Source organism: Oreochromis aureus, linkage group 11, assembly GCF_013358895.1.
Source record: "Oreochromis aureus strain Israel breed Guangdong linkage group 11, ZZ_aureus, whole genome shotgun sequence".
Lineage (NCBI taxonomy): Eukaryota > Metazoa > Chordata > Actinopteri > Cichliformes > Cichlidae > Oreochromis > Oreochromis aureus.
In genome coordinates this window covers 7045866-7060065 of record NC_052952.1, presented here as the reverse complement: position 1 = coordinate 7060065, position 14200 = coordinate 7045866, and the positions used below count along the sequence as shown (strand labels likewise).

The following is a 14200-nucleotide window of genomic DNA, read 5'->3' as shown; positions in this document are numbered from 1 at the left end:
AACAATAACAATTAAAATGCAGGAAACATTTTTTCACTGCTATTGAATCTAACATAATGAAATGTAATTTTACACATTTAGTTTTTTGCAATGACAGATTTCTTACAGTTACCACAGGAGCATTTCTTTGTGGTGTAGAATAACTGAGATGCACTGCTGAAATTTTTAAAAAATTGTTCTTCATTTTTTGTTCTACTACGTGTTTTATTCTATTGTTAAGTGTCCTTGTGTGTCTTGAAAGGTGCTTTTAAAAAATGTATTCCTCTGCTTCTTATTATTAAAAAATTGCACTTATTTTTCTTATATTAAATGGCCTTAAAATTATTAAAGTTATTAAAAAAAACACCTTCAGACTGACAGAAAGACAATTTTCTCTGGTTCTACGCAATTAAGATCAAAGTAAAGGTCAAAGGAGTAAAATGAGTGACATCCCTGCTAACTTCCACAAATGTTTTCTCATAAGAAAAAAAAGGATGAAAACCTTCATTTTTCTCATAAGACTGATATGCCTTATCCACTATTTTTTTTAACACAATATAACTATAGAAAGTCAGGATTTATCGAATAAGCATTATTTTGTTAAAGGAGAGAACGTAGCGTGAGACATAGGCTGTTACTTTTATAAAACATGTATAAATGTAAAGGCTGACTATTCGGTTCAGTTGGAAGCTTTTGTGTTTCTTTCTTGCTTCCTCGAGAAGAAGAAAACTATCAGATCTTAATGTTAGGTCCACTGCAAGACAAACAGATGCAAACACGAAGGTTCGTGGCTTTGAGTGTAAAACGAAAGTTAATTCTCATGTCGACTTATATCACACCACCCTCTGGTGGCCGTGACATAGACACACCTTTCAGGGCGTGTTTTTTTCCCCATTTTGTGAGGGAAAGTGAAATTTTGGTCTGATTTAGTGTTCGAGGTTCCCTTGTTCCGTGTTACAAAACATGAAGTAACAAAGAAACAAAGAAAGAAACAGACGTTAAACGGTGACTTGGTGTCGGGCTGCTCTTTGGCACAGCAGCAGCTGTTCGAGTTCTGCCTTCAGTGTAGGAAAGATTAATCATTACACAGTGACCTCGTTTTTGGTGGAAAACCTTAACGAGAGATCATTTTGTGATATAATCCGTCCAGGGTGTAGAGAAATCTAAGGAGCCACAGAAGAGCAAAGCATGATAAGACAAGATAAAGTTGATTTTTTTTTTTAAAAAAGTATTTTTTAAAGCGGTCTAACATTTTTGTTTCTATCTCTCACACTAAACTTCAGTCATCCCTGTTGTCCACGGGTCTACTACTGTGTCTATATTTAGTTTGTCATTTGTGGAGCAGGTCAGCTGGGACCCCTCCGCAGGACACGCCTCTCGGCTGAATGGAGTGCGCCGTGCGTAAAGTCCGACCTATAGCAGATACAAACTTTTCTGTTTCTCGGGAGTTTTTTTCTTTTTTAAAATAAGTATCCATTTGGCCCAACCGATCGGTCTATAGACGACTAAATGCAGCGATGACTCGAGAGGAAGATCTCATCCGGATTGCAAAAAAACTGGACAAGATGGTGTCTAGAAATAACACGGTGAGACTATATTTTGACACCCACAGGTGGCGCGTTGTCCCGCCACCTCGCGCTGCGCAGAAGGCCCGCGAGAGACTTTTCCATAAATTAAAATGGGTTCCTCTACTTTTCCGTTAAATATGAGTCTGATTCCTACTGACTCGGTGTGTTTGGAAAGTGTGCAGAAGTGAAGTGCTTGATCGTACTGTAACAAACGATCAACAGGTGTTCGTGGGTTTGCGTGTATTTCTCTTGCAGGACCGTTTCAGTGCCAGCGTGCAGCTCTGCTGTGTAGCCCAGCTCTTTTGTGTTTGTCAAAAGCTTTTTTTCTCTCTCTTTCTGAAAATGCTCAGCGAGTTTAACTGACATGGAAGTGCGCAGAACAGAAAGTAAACACCGCGGCCTGTGGGCGTAAGGCCGTGCTTGTGTTGTGACTGAATCTGCAAACACGACATTGTTCGCGGCGCTCCTGCACAGTTAGGGGCTGCACAAGATAATGCCACCAGCTGTAATCGGAATAAACAGCCGTGCAAAAACAGTGGATCTAATCTGTGCCCCGATATATGTTGTAAAAATGCCATCGAGTGCTAATGAAAAAAAATAATAAAGAAGTGAAACTGTTCTTGTTTGCTAACCGCATTGCACTTTCTTTTTTGAAACGTCAACGCATGCTTGTTGCCAGATCTGTGCTTTACACTGTTATTACGCATTTCTAAATGAACCCTTTCAAGAGTTAGGGGGTTGCAAGTAACGATGTCACTGTTTGGTGAATACAGGAGGGCGCCATTGACCTGCTGAAGGAGCTGAAAGGCGTCAATATGACTCTCAAACTTCTACAGGTGGGTTAAATTTTAATTTTGCTGATCATCTTGGAATTCTGGGGAAATGTGGAAAAAAGAAAATAATTAACCCGTGTGTCTATGTTGGCTTCAGGAAACGAGAATTGGAATGTCTGTTAATGGTATCAGGAAGCACTGCACAGATGAAGAAGTGATTGCTTTGGCAAAAGTCCTCATTAAAGACTGGAAAAGACTTCTGGGTACACACAGTGATTTACATGCATACTACAGTGTTTTCACAGCGGTGAAATGGTTGCTTGTGCAGTAAATACATCAGCACGGAGTCTGATTTGCTGATATGATTTCTCCTCCAAAACACGCACTCATGCAGACTCTGGCCGCTCTCATCCCGAGAAATCGTCTGAGACCAAGAATGGTTTGAACTCCAGCAAAACGGCAGCTTCTCCAAATAGCTCTCCCTCGGAGACGCAGAGCAGGTCAGTGGTTTCACAGCGGTTACACAGAAACTACACAGGTACACTTAACGTGACATTTAATACAAAGAGCACACACACATTATGAAGTGAAGTTCTGGTTAATGTCCACATACCTGCTGTGCCTGCCTGCTGTCAGGTCCATAACGATGTGTGTGCGTGGCTTTACAGTGCACTGGAACAAAAGTATTTTCTTCACATTCATAAAAACACCTTGAAAAATAACTCTCTGCTAAAAGTGACAACAGCTTTGTTTAAAAAAAAGCACTGAAATGTTTAAAGTTCAAATAAAATTTCAAGGTAATCTACTGCCTGGCTGATCTACATTCAGACGATTTAATTCAGTTCAGTTATATTTGTATAGTGCTGAATCACAACTGGAGCTGCCTCAAAACAATAAGACAACAGTCAAATGACCCCTTTGACAAGCACTTCTATCGTGGGAAAGAAAAACTCCCTTTTAACAGGAAGAAACCTCCAGCAGAACGAGGCTCAGTGAGGGGCAGCTATTTGCTGCGAACAGTTTGGGGTGTTTAATGACATTAAGGACAGAACAGACTTGTGAGCCACTGTAATGTCACATTTTATCCTTTAAGTAGCATCATAACTTTAAATAGGAAGACTTCTTTTAACCCCTGAATGATAAACTGCACATAAAAGCCTGTTTGAAAGTGTGTTAAACCCTCTGTTAGAACAATTCTCTTAAGAAGTGAAACACATAGAGCAGTGAGCTCTAACATGTCTGTTTTACTTGCAAGGAAGCAAAAGCAGGGCAATTCCTTGAGTTTCATTTATACACTTTTTCCAATGTTATCCACTTTTTTTTTATTGTTAACAGTTACTTGGCGTCCTTGTACTGAACATGATTCTGTCTGCTTTGGATAACAGATAGCAGAGTAGCCACAACAAGGCCTGAGAAAAGCACAGATGGAGAGAGACATTGAGAGATACATTTCTTCAGCTTACTGCAAAGCGTGTTACATAACTTTAATAATTTTTCTATCACCGTCATTCTTTCTAACAGCCAGCAGGGGGCGACTCCAGAAGTCTGTGGGACGATTTATTATCCCAGGATATATTTTCCAGATTATTTTATGTTCTCAGTAACACGTTAAAATCTCATGAGTTGTCCTGTCTCTCTCTCCCATCACCCCCAGCAGGTCACAGCAGATGGCCGTCCGTCTGTGAGACTGGTTCTGCCAGAGGTTTCTTCCTGTTAAAAGGGAGTTTTTCCTTCCTACTGTTTTTTTTTTTTTTTTTTTTTTTTTTTAACCTGTCCCGTTTGGTTCTTTTGCCATCAGAATTATTGTCTAAAGGCGAAGAAAGATGCCCAACGGATTTACTTTACCAAATGGACCATCCCAGCCTTGCCGTAATGGTCCATTTGATTCAACTTTTTATTGTTTATTTTATTTTCACTTGCTGAATACGGGACAGACTTGACTGGAGGAGAGAACGTGGAGAAAGAAAGAGGGAAAGAAAAAAACCTGAGAAGAGGGACGGGGAAAAAGGGCAAAAAACAAAAAACAACAGAATAAGCAGACAAAAAATACATATATCGATCACCTGGATCACCTGTTGAGAAAGAAAAAAGAAAGCAAGCAGAAGAAAACGAGAGTAATAAACAAGATCACAATGATATATGGGAATATGACAGTAAATACTAAATATTAAACATTATTGTGCAGCACGTGAGATCAACAGCGCACAGTGTGCTTTGAGGTAGGAGCCAAAAAGGGTGTAGTTTGTGTGTGTGATCACCCGTGTGTACACCTGTGAGCATGAACGCGCTTGTTTTTAAAAGGTTCCTTCATGTAACGATCTGCTAGAGGGTGTGGGGGGCCACTGCCCCGACCTCCAGGGCATGATCTTTCCTTCCTACTGTTGGCAAGTGCTTACTCACAGAAGGTCATTTGATTGTTGGGATTTTCTCTGTATTATTGTAGGTTCTTTACCTTACCATATAAAGCGCACTGGGGTGTCAGTTGTTGTGAATAGACACTACTGAATCAGGTTATTCTGCATTGTGACTCACAGTTTGCTACGATATTAGTGTGCAGACTCACCAACAAGAAAGAAAGATGGGTACGGTGGTCCTGAGAGGTCAAACGAACAAATTAAGAAAACAACAGCTAATATAAAAATGCACACAAAACACAACAGCAAATATGTATCTTAAGTATTACATGAATAATGTGATTAAAACACACATTACCTGCGTCTTTTTCTCCCTCACAACAGCGATGAATCCTCTACTTCTTTAAGTCTCACTGCGATCCTTCACACGTTTTGGTTTCTACTCCTGCAGCTGGTCCGTCATGTTATTGTGCCCCCAGAAACACTTCAATTGTGGATTTTTTTCCTAATTCAGCTGTGTTTTGTCTGCTTTTCCAGCATTTTTCTATTTGCTGGTGTTTTCTTAAGTTGCGGTGCGTTTGACCTCTCAGGGCCACCGTAGATGGGAGACCACAAATCAGTGGATGATGATGATGTCTTGAGGGCTACATGTCAGACTCATTGTTTTTTTTCTATTTTGTAATTCAGTTTAGTGTCAGGTAGGTTCTTGTTTGGTTTTGCTTGTTTCACTTTGAAGATGTTTTAATTCTGGGTTATTGTTAGTGTTTTTAAATATCACAATATGGTGGGTCCATGGTGTAGTGGTTTCATGTGAAGGATCCCTGTTTTGAGACCCAGTCTCAGGCAATCATAGGCTAGTGTACTCGTTGCGCTGGTCTAAAAGCCTGGATAGATGGCACGGTTGTTACAGGAAGGATATCTGGTGTAAAAAATGTTGTGCTAAATTAAACAAGGGAAATCAGCCAAAAGCACCTGCTGCCAGTGGATATTTGTTAGAGTCCAAATTTAGGAAGTTCAGAACAGGTATAATAATACAAACTCTACTCTTTGTGAGGGCAGGTGACTCATAGTTATGCAGACATCCTGTGTCTAAGTAAACGTGTCCATGAAAGCCTTGCTTGATGTTAGTAATGATCAGTAATCGTCAGTGACGTCTGTGTTAGGTAAAGCTTCAGCATTGCTCAGAGGTCCTTATTAGACTAGAGAGAGAAAGACTGACTTCAAGAATCTCAGCTCAGGAGTGACTAAGACTCAAGGTTTTACCTTTTATGTTTCTGTTGAGCTAATTGACTTCATGCTTAACAAGTCCCATTCCCGGGCTCCTGATGCTGCTTAGGACCTAACAGTGAACCAAGTTCACCATGTAAAAAGCATAAAATTTTCTTTAAAAACAGGTTTTGCTAATATTATCTGTGTATGTGGAGAAGACGTCACAAACACGTACTAACCAAAGAGTTGTTGTTAAAGAAAAAACAAAGACTAATCGGATCTATATATGTTTTACTTTGTAAGAGATGGTCGGACCTCTATTCAGCATCAGCATCTGTCTGCCTGCTGTTCAGTTTTTGGTGTCATGATTAATTTTGACAAGGGAAATGACGCTGGGGTGTCAATCATGTTTGCTGGGATGTGACCTAACTAAAAATATTTCGCCCTTTGTTTCTCTTTAGTTAGTTTTTTTTAAACGTAGGGCCGGATGATGGTCCGGTGGTTATCACTATTGACACACAGCAAGAAGGTCCTGGGTTTGACTCCACTGTGTGGTCCGACCCAACTGTGTGGAGTTTGCATGTTCTCACTGTGTTTGGGTGGGTTCTCTCTGATTTCCTCCCACAGTGATTTCCCCATAGATGTGAATGGTTGTTTGTCTCTTTGTGTTAGTCCTGTGGTCGGCTAGTGACCTGTCCCTATGACTCTCACAATGTGACAGCTGGAACAGGCACAAGCCTGACCGTGAGACCCCACCTGCTCATCCCAGTGACCCAATAAGAAGATGGATAGTTTCCTAAGTACACTATAGCAAATCAGTTAGTTTTATTTTTTTTCAAAAATCTACTTTTAATTAATTTAATTTAATAGTTTTTAGTTTACTTCTATAATAACCTTGCTACATATATCTTTTAAAGTCTATGCTTAAAGCTATTTTTCAATGTTGGATGGGATAGATTATATAATATAGAAGTCAGCAGAGTGATGTTGTTCTCTTCTTGAGAAGTTCAATGAGAAATTTTCAAGGCAGCACTGTTTACAAGTGCATATGTAGGGTAAAAGCTGAGACGCTATGAAGTGTCCTTCACTGTTTAACTGCATGAAAAGCACTGACTTCTTCAGTGCTTGTCAGTGATTTAAATCAGGTTCATGTTAATATATTTGCCATTTATTTAATCCACTTCCACCTCTAACACTCACTGTGGTAATTCTTGCATAGAGGTAAAAACAGTGCTTCCCTTTTTTCTCTCTTAGTCACGGCGAGCAGGAAGTCAAACTAAAACAAGACTCAGATCATGACAAAAAACACGCTAATACAGTCATGAAAGACAAACACAATGATGACCATAAAATCAAAAAGAGACATGCTGACGACCTCATGGAAGAAAAGCACCTGGAGGACCTTGGAAATGCAAAACATCTGCAGGAAATCAGGAAAGAGAAACAAGCACCCCCAGAAAATCCCAAAGTGGAGGTCGATAACAAAAAGCCGAAGCCTGTGCAAGACCCACGGGGCGAGAAGCACAAATCGGAGCCGAGAAGAGAAAGACCATTAGAGGAACCAAAAAAGACGAGGCACGTGGAAGAGCTCAAAAAAGAGAAACACCCCACGGAGCTCAAGAAGTGCAGCTCTGCGGATGAAATGAGGAAGGACAAACAGAGAGAAGAAAACAACCACGAGAGGCTCCCAAGCACACCTCAGAGAGAGAGGCCTCTGAGCGAGCCTCAGAGAGAGAGACCCACTGACATCCACAAGCCCTTGTTTGAAAGGTGAGAACCAACCTAGAGGCTCAAAAAAACGTTACTTCCCAGAAAGATCCAGCAGAGCTTCAGACTCTGTTGTATATTTCAGGAGAGGTGTGCTGGACAGCAGTGTGCTCTATCCCACCCGATTCCCCTCTCCTCCTCGACCCGCTCGGCCTCCTCCTCCCATCAAACGCCCCACCATGGATTTTCAGAAAGACAGGTTAGGACTCCTGTGCTGCCTGAGCTGCAGAGCACGCGGTTGCTGCTAATGACTTAACATGCATCAGTGTGTTCCACGTGGCCTAACAGGATTCCTGCTGTGCATGGTGCATGCTGATGCAAGTCACTCAGGTGTGTTTTTGTGTGCTTGAACAGCATGCCGCATCGTCGGGTGGGCTTTTGCGTTGATCTGACCTCTGCTGTTGTGACATATGTCCAGGAAGGATGGCAAAGACTCCCGACCTCTTCGCCCTAACGCTCCCCGACCTCCTTCTCCGCCGACTAAACGACCTCCCGTGGAAGTAAAGAAGGAGAGGTCAGATGTGGTTTGGTGCATGTTTCTGAAGTGCTTGAGTGACGTTAGACAGAAAACAACGAGAGAGTTTAAAAAATCTCAAACAAGTGCTGATTTTCAGGAAAGTTCCATTGGATCCAAACACTCCGATTGCTCCGCTTCCTCTTCACCTACATCCTCCTCCTCCGCTAAGGTCAGGCTCTGCATGCCCACTTTCTTTGCAGTGCCGTAAAGATTTTCTGTCATTATTCACTCTGTTTATGAAGTGATTCATCTGAGCTCAGAGGTGTCTCTTCATTTAGAAAAGAGCCTCCTGACCCCAACGCTCCTCTTCCTCCGCTTCCTCTTCACCTTCACCCTCCTCCTCCGAAGCGGCCCTCACTAGATGGAAAAAAGGAGAGAGACAGGTCTGAATCAGACGAGTTGCAGACGGGAAAATATTTTGGGAGAAAAAAAACAATTTTATTTGGACTCAGAATTTGAATCTGTTTTTTATTTGCTAAAGCAGGAAGGAGTCAGAGTCTAAGCTGCTTCCTCCACAGAAAAAGACGTCAGATCATGTGAAGAAAGACAGGTCTGGGATCTGGGAATGGTTCTGTTTCTCATTCATGTATAAAAACCAAGTTGGCTGCAGTCTCTGGATGATCAGTGGCCTTAAGAAATCTGTTTCTTTGGTTTTACATGAAACACTGGTGTTCAGTGTTGGTACCAAAGTTGTTTTCTTTTTGCAGGAAAGACTCAGTGGATACCAAAATGTCTAGAAAACATTCAGATGAAACCAAAAGAGAAAGGTTTGCAAGTCATCAGTATGAAAATATCTGTTCATTCCCTGTGTGATGACTGTTGAATTTTAGAGCAAAGGGAGATGGATGCATTGTCGTTTTATTGTTCACAGACGGGTTTGGTTAAAAAAAAAATCACACACAAACTCTTCCTCTTGTCAGGAAAGATTCATCAGACTCTAAATCGCCCCCTCCCAAAAAGCCCGCCTTGGAGGCCAAAAAAGACAAACACAGGTGTGCAGGAGCCAGGGAATAAGTTTGAGAATACAACATAAACGTGCGTGTGGCTGTGTGTGTGTGCACTCATCTTAGATGAAATGTGATGCTAGTGATGCTAATCCTTTGTTGTAGAAAGGACTCCTGTGAGTCAAAGCCTGGCCAACCTGTGAAACGTCATTCAGCTGACAGGTATGAGTTCTGTGCACCAGTTTAAATCTCACCAGTACTTAAATGCGAAATCCAAATGATTAAACCCAGACTGACTGAAAGTGTTTCACTGCTTAGACGGGAATCGACTGACTCAAAGACGAGCAGCTCGCCAGCAGCAAAGAAGCTAACAGGAGAAAGGTAAATAACACCGACCAGTGCTGATTAACTAAAAGTTCACCAAACTATCGACTCTCAGGTGTTAAAGTTTTGTGTACTTCTGCACGCGAAAAACATAAACGACTTTGAGTTTGCATTACAGGAGAGAGTCTCAGGGCTCTAAGGCTCCTCAGCTTGGACCTCTACAGAGGAAGCCCTCTACTGACAGCATTGAAAGGTATTTAATTATGTTTCTCAGGTTCTTAGGATGATTTTATCATCGATCTTGCTGGGTACAAAATAAGTTAAGGATGGCTATTCACTGTAGATTTACAGTACTGTGCAAAAGTCTTGTGCCACCCCTCAATTATTTATATTGTTAGGAAAATGGAAAATTCAAACATTCACAGAACTACAGCATATAAAGAATATATGATTCTATATGATTCTACCTAGCTTGAAAGTAAATATTTGGTGTGACCACCTTTATTCTTGAACAAAGCATGAACTCTCTGAGGCAGCATTCTTCTCATTTCTTTAAATAGTCTTCAGGAATAGTTCTTCATGCTTCTTGAAGGACATTGAAAGCTCTTTTTTTAATGTTAAGTGCCTTTTGTTCTGTTTTCTGTTAAGATGATCCCACACTGCTTTAATAACGTTGAGGTTCAGGCTCTGGCGAGTCCTTGTGTGTTTTTCTATCTATATATGTTTCTACGGCGACAGTGTTCTTGGGATCATTGTCATGCTGGAAAATGAAGCCGTTGGTATGGCATCGCACAGTGGATCAAAATCTGATATAGTCTAAAACTGGTTCACAACAATGGTTCATCTCTTGAGTTAGGTGCATTTTTAAATGCTTGAATGATTCATTGGTCAGTGTTGAGTAGCTTAACAAACAAACAAAAAGTATTTTTTGAGAGAAAAAGCAGCCCATGTCCAAAGAAAAACTTTGAAAGATCTTCAGAAAGCCTTAAAAGTAACAAGGAACTCTGCCTCCTTTGAAGCGAAATATAAAGAAAAGAGTTGTGGCTCAAGAATTTTGCACAGCACTGTATGCTTATTATTTTGGCACTCCTGTTTGACAAGCTGCTAGCTCGTGGGAGGACTCAGTGGGTGGCAACAAGCAACTCCAAATAGCCTCTTTATCAGTGTTGACATTCATCATTCTTTAATATATTTTCAAGGACTGATGAGTCAGAGCGTTTCAGGATGGGTTCTTTATATGATGGATGTTAGTAAATGAATTATTGCTAAAGGTTAAAGCTGCACTTGTGTGGCTGGTGTGCAGCATCGACAACATTTTGATCCATATTTAATGAATTTGACACTAAAAATTTTTGTTTTTTGTTTGTTTGTTTTTTACAGAAAGAGTAAATCCGAGGCTCCCAAAACTCCTACCACCCCTAGCAGCCCCATGTCACCCAGCTTCAGTTCTCCTGGGGGTCCGCTGTCCCCTCACCTGGCCACTGGAGACTCCATCAGAGACAAGTGCATTGAGATGCTGGCAGCTGCCCTGCGCACAGATAGTGAGGCTGAGGCTGCACGTTATCATTGCTGCAGTTTTAATATTCACATTAAGACGCGCTACAGACTGCCTGCTGACTTGCATCAAATGTAATTTCTGAACTTCACAGATGATTACAAGGAATTTGGAGCTAACTGTGAGAGCATGGCAGCAGAGATTGAAGATCATATCCTTCAGCTGAGTTGATAATTCTCCACTATGCTTGCTTTGATTAATTAAACTGTGGTTCTTTCAGTGTTGAACCAAAGGGAAAGCATCTTGTTTTAACATTATAGCTGTTATCAAGCATGCTACACATTGGAATTAGTTTGCCCTTGACAGCGTGATCGCACATATCTACCAGGAGATAAAAGCCACTGATATGAAGTATAAGAACCGAGTGAGGAGCCGCATCAGCAACTTGAAGGATCCGAAGAACCCAGGCCTTCGCAAAAATGTGCTCGCAGGAAGCATCGAGTTACGCCGCATCGCCACCATGTCTGCTGAGGTACAACAGCCCTGCAAGTTCACCTCTCCTCAGCAATGAGCAACACTTTGCACATTCCTGCCTTTTCTTTCCTCTTTCGTTATCACACATCATGTCGTCTTTATTAAGGAAATGGCCAGCGATGAGCTCAAACAGCTGAGGAACGTGCTCACCCAGGAGGCCATCAGGGAACACCAGATGGCTAAAACTGGTGGCACCACCACCGACCTGCTGCAGTGCGGCAAGTGCAAGAAGAAAAACTGCACCTATAACCAGGTACACACACGTGTCAGAGCAAAGCAGATAATAGGACTAATAGGGGTCTAATGGTGGTATTAAGGCGAGTGAGCGTGTGAAACCGATGTGTTTCCAGAGTGAAGCAGGCTGTGATTTTTGTGCCTTTTTCACGTAGAGAGGTGGTGTTGTAATAGGGCAGTTTTTCTCCAGCTGTTTGCTTTTAGTTATCACATAATAATGAGAAATCTTTTGCTGTTTCACACGATGTGACCGCACTGAGTCGGCTATTTACTGCTGTTGTTTGTGATGTTCTGAAAAGCCTGTAGAGTAACTGTTTCTCTTTTGAATGCTACAGAAAAACAAGAAAGCTGTGGGGCTGTATTAGAGCTGGGGCTTAAATCAGCTTCGGCGATGCTATTTGATAATTTGGGGAGTTATATGGGAACATAGTGGCTCAAATAAATATAATGAGATTGATGTATTTCAGTCACAGAGTGGGGGATATACACTGTATTAGTGAGGAAGGAGTGTTTCAGCTTCACTGTAGGTCGTATAAACCGCTTCCTTTCAGTTTGGTGTTTTGTTTACAGTTAAACCTTCTGTGTGTGTGTGTCTTTGTGTGTGTGTTTTAGGTGCAGACGCGCAGTGCTGATGAGCCAATGACCACATTTGTTCTGTGCAATGAGTGTGGCAACCGCTGGAAGGTAAGACTTTTCCTGAACCTGAACAGCTCTGCTCTGACACTATTTCATGCTCTGTTTGATAACTTTAAAGACATTTTTAATGCTTTTTATTGTTCTTCTCTAAATTTCAGTTCTGCTGATGCCATCAAAGGTCACCCCACATTTTTTTTCTGAGCAAACTGAGAAGCTTATTTTCTATAATGGGATGGGAATGGAGTTTATAAACTGTTGCAGCTAGTGATTTAAAGTGATGATGTTATTCTTAAGATTTCCATTTTATTTTATTTTTTAGATTTATAAGCATGTGCTAATAATCAGAGTTTGCTTTATGCAGCTTTGAGAACTAAGAGTGTATGACAGTTTGATGACTGAGTCATTAAATCAACCTAGCTGTAACTTAACAATAATAATCATGGTGCTGTCGTGATGGAGAGAATCATAATCCATTTAATAAGCTGTGACATATTACGGCTGCTCACTTTGTACATATCTAAAGCCAATAAAACTGCATCAATCAACGTTATGGTTGCTTTAAAAACTGTTGAGATGTTCTGTAGTCTTCATCTTCTGGTCCGCTGTGGCGATTCCACATGTCATCCTATTCAAAGCGTCTACTTGTGTCGGACCCGCTGCATGTCCTCCTTCACTACATCAACATCATTCAACATCCTTTGTCCAACATATCCACATGCCCAAACTTTCTCAGTCTCCATATCTGTCTCCATATCATTATTGTATAAGATTATTATGTATGTGGCCATCATCCATCCATCCATCCATCCATCCATCCATCCAGCACCAAATATAGTGTAACGGAAAGACCCCACATAAATACAGAGAAAACCTCAGCAATCAGATGATCCCCTTTGAGCGAGCACTTGGCGATAATGGGAAGGAAAAAATCCCCTTTAACAGGAAGAGACCTTCAGCAGATCCAGGTTTAGGGAGGGGCAGCCATCTGCACTGACTGATTGGGGGTGAGGGGAGAGAAACAGGACAAAAGACTTGCTGTGGAAGAGAGCAAGGGATTCATCCACCTCTCGAACGATTTATCTTCTGCTAAGACCCGAATTTGGGCATATTGGGACCTGATGAATGTAAAAACAAAGAATCACCAGATTTTTTTTTTACCCTATTTTTGTTTCTAAGAAAAATGAGAGCCACATATGAAGACATTCGTTTTAAATTTTGATAAAACAGTGGCAGTATATTGTCCTTGTAAGTGGATATCAGGCCCCTGTAGAGCAAAATTTAGTATTTTGGTCTAGACAACCCAAAATGTGATGTCCACATATGTGGACGCCAGGTCCTAGGAGGTTAAATTATATTCATACGTATTACAAATGTATCCACTGTATTAAGACTCATAACATTGGGTAAGACGTTGCAGTGCATGTGCAATTTGCTAATATTCAAGAGGGTTAAGATGTAACAGACAAATGATTCACCTGTTATGCCTTCGTTCATGGGTACATTCAACACATTTGAATGGTAGTGGTGCAATGGTAGTTTTCCTGTTGCACATCTAAAAGCAAACAGTAGATGGCAACAATTCACCAAAACACATTCAGCAGCAGTTCCCAGATTTCCATTGTTCTATTCAGAGGTTACTGACCTCAGGTTAGAGGCTTGCAGGTTAGTGTCAGTTTGACAGGCTGCTAAAGCTGGAGGAAGTTGCAGCTGGGTTCTTAATGGGATCATATTAAAGCCATTCAGCACCATTTCTGATCAGGAAACAAGCCTATGATGAATAATAAATAACAGGCTGCATTTGTGCCTGGAGTGTGTTGTTATTGTTGGAGATGCAGCCTGTATTTCAGCAGAAAAGAACCACGGGAA

At 41.2% G+C, this 14200-nt stretch overlaps 1 protein-coding gene across 2 annotated transcripts; it reads left to right on the top strand.

Moving 5' to 3' along the window:
- Nucleotides 1-1155: 1155 nt before the first annotated feature.
- tcea3 (transcription elongation factor A (SII), 3) lies at nt 1156-12901 on the top strand. 2 transcript variants are annotated; one of them, XM_031752416.2, is made up of 21 exons: nt 1156-1565; nt 2321-2383; nt 2478-2583; nt 2715-2820; nt 7138-7653; nt 7736-7849; nt 8069-8164; nt 8265-8336; nt 8446-8550; nt 8652-8717; nt 8875-8934; nt 9088-9159; nt 9277-9333; nt 9430-9492; nt 9614-9688; nt 10816-10976; nt 11085-11141; nt 11308-11462; nt 11571-11717; nt 12311-12382; nt 12493-12901. In XM_031752416.2, the coding sequence occupies exons 1-21, from the start codon at nt 1497-1499 to the stop codon at nt 12499-12501; spliced, it is 2241 nt and encodes a 746-aa protein (XP_031608276.1). In that variant the 5' UTR covers nt 1156-1496; the 3' UTR covers nt 12502-12901. The 2 variants fall into 2 exon arrangements, with proteins under 2 accessions (XP_031608276.1, XP_031608267.1); XM_031752407.2 differs by having other exon boundaries at nt 8649-8717.
- The last annotated feature ends 1299 nt before the right edge of the window (nt 12902-14200 follow it).

Bases quoted from the DNA above. Each gene is read 5' to 3' on its own strand.
- tcea3 (XM_031752407.2), top strand. From the start codon at position 1,497: ATGACTCGAGAGGAAGATCTCATCCGGATTGCAAAAAAACTGGACAAG. The intron at 9,493-9,613 runs GTAAATAACACC...TTTGCATTACAG, and splicing joins AAGAAGCTAACAGGAGAAAG to GAGAGAGTCTCAGGGCTCTA. The intron at 11,718-12,310 runs GTACACACACGT...TGTGTGTTTTAG, and splicing joins AAAACTGCACCTATAACCAG to GTGCAGACGCGCAGTGCTGA.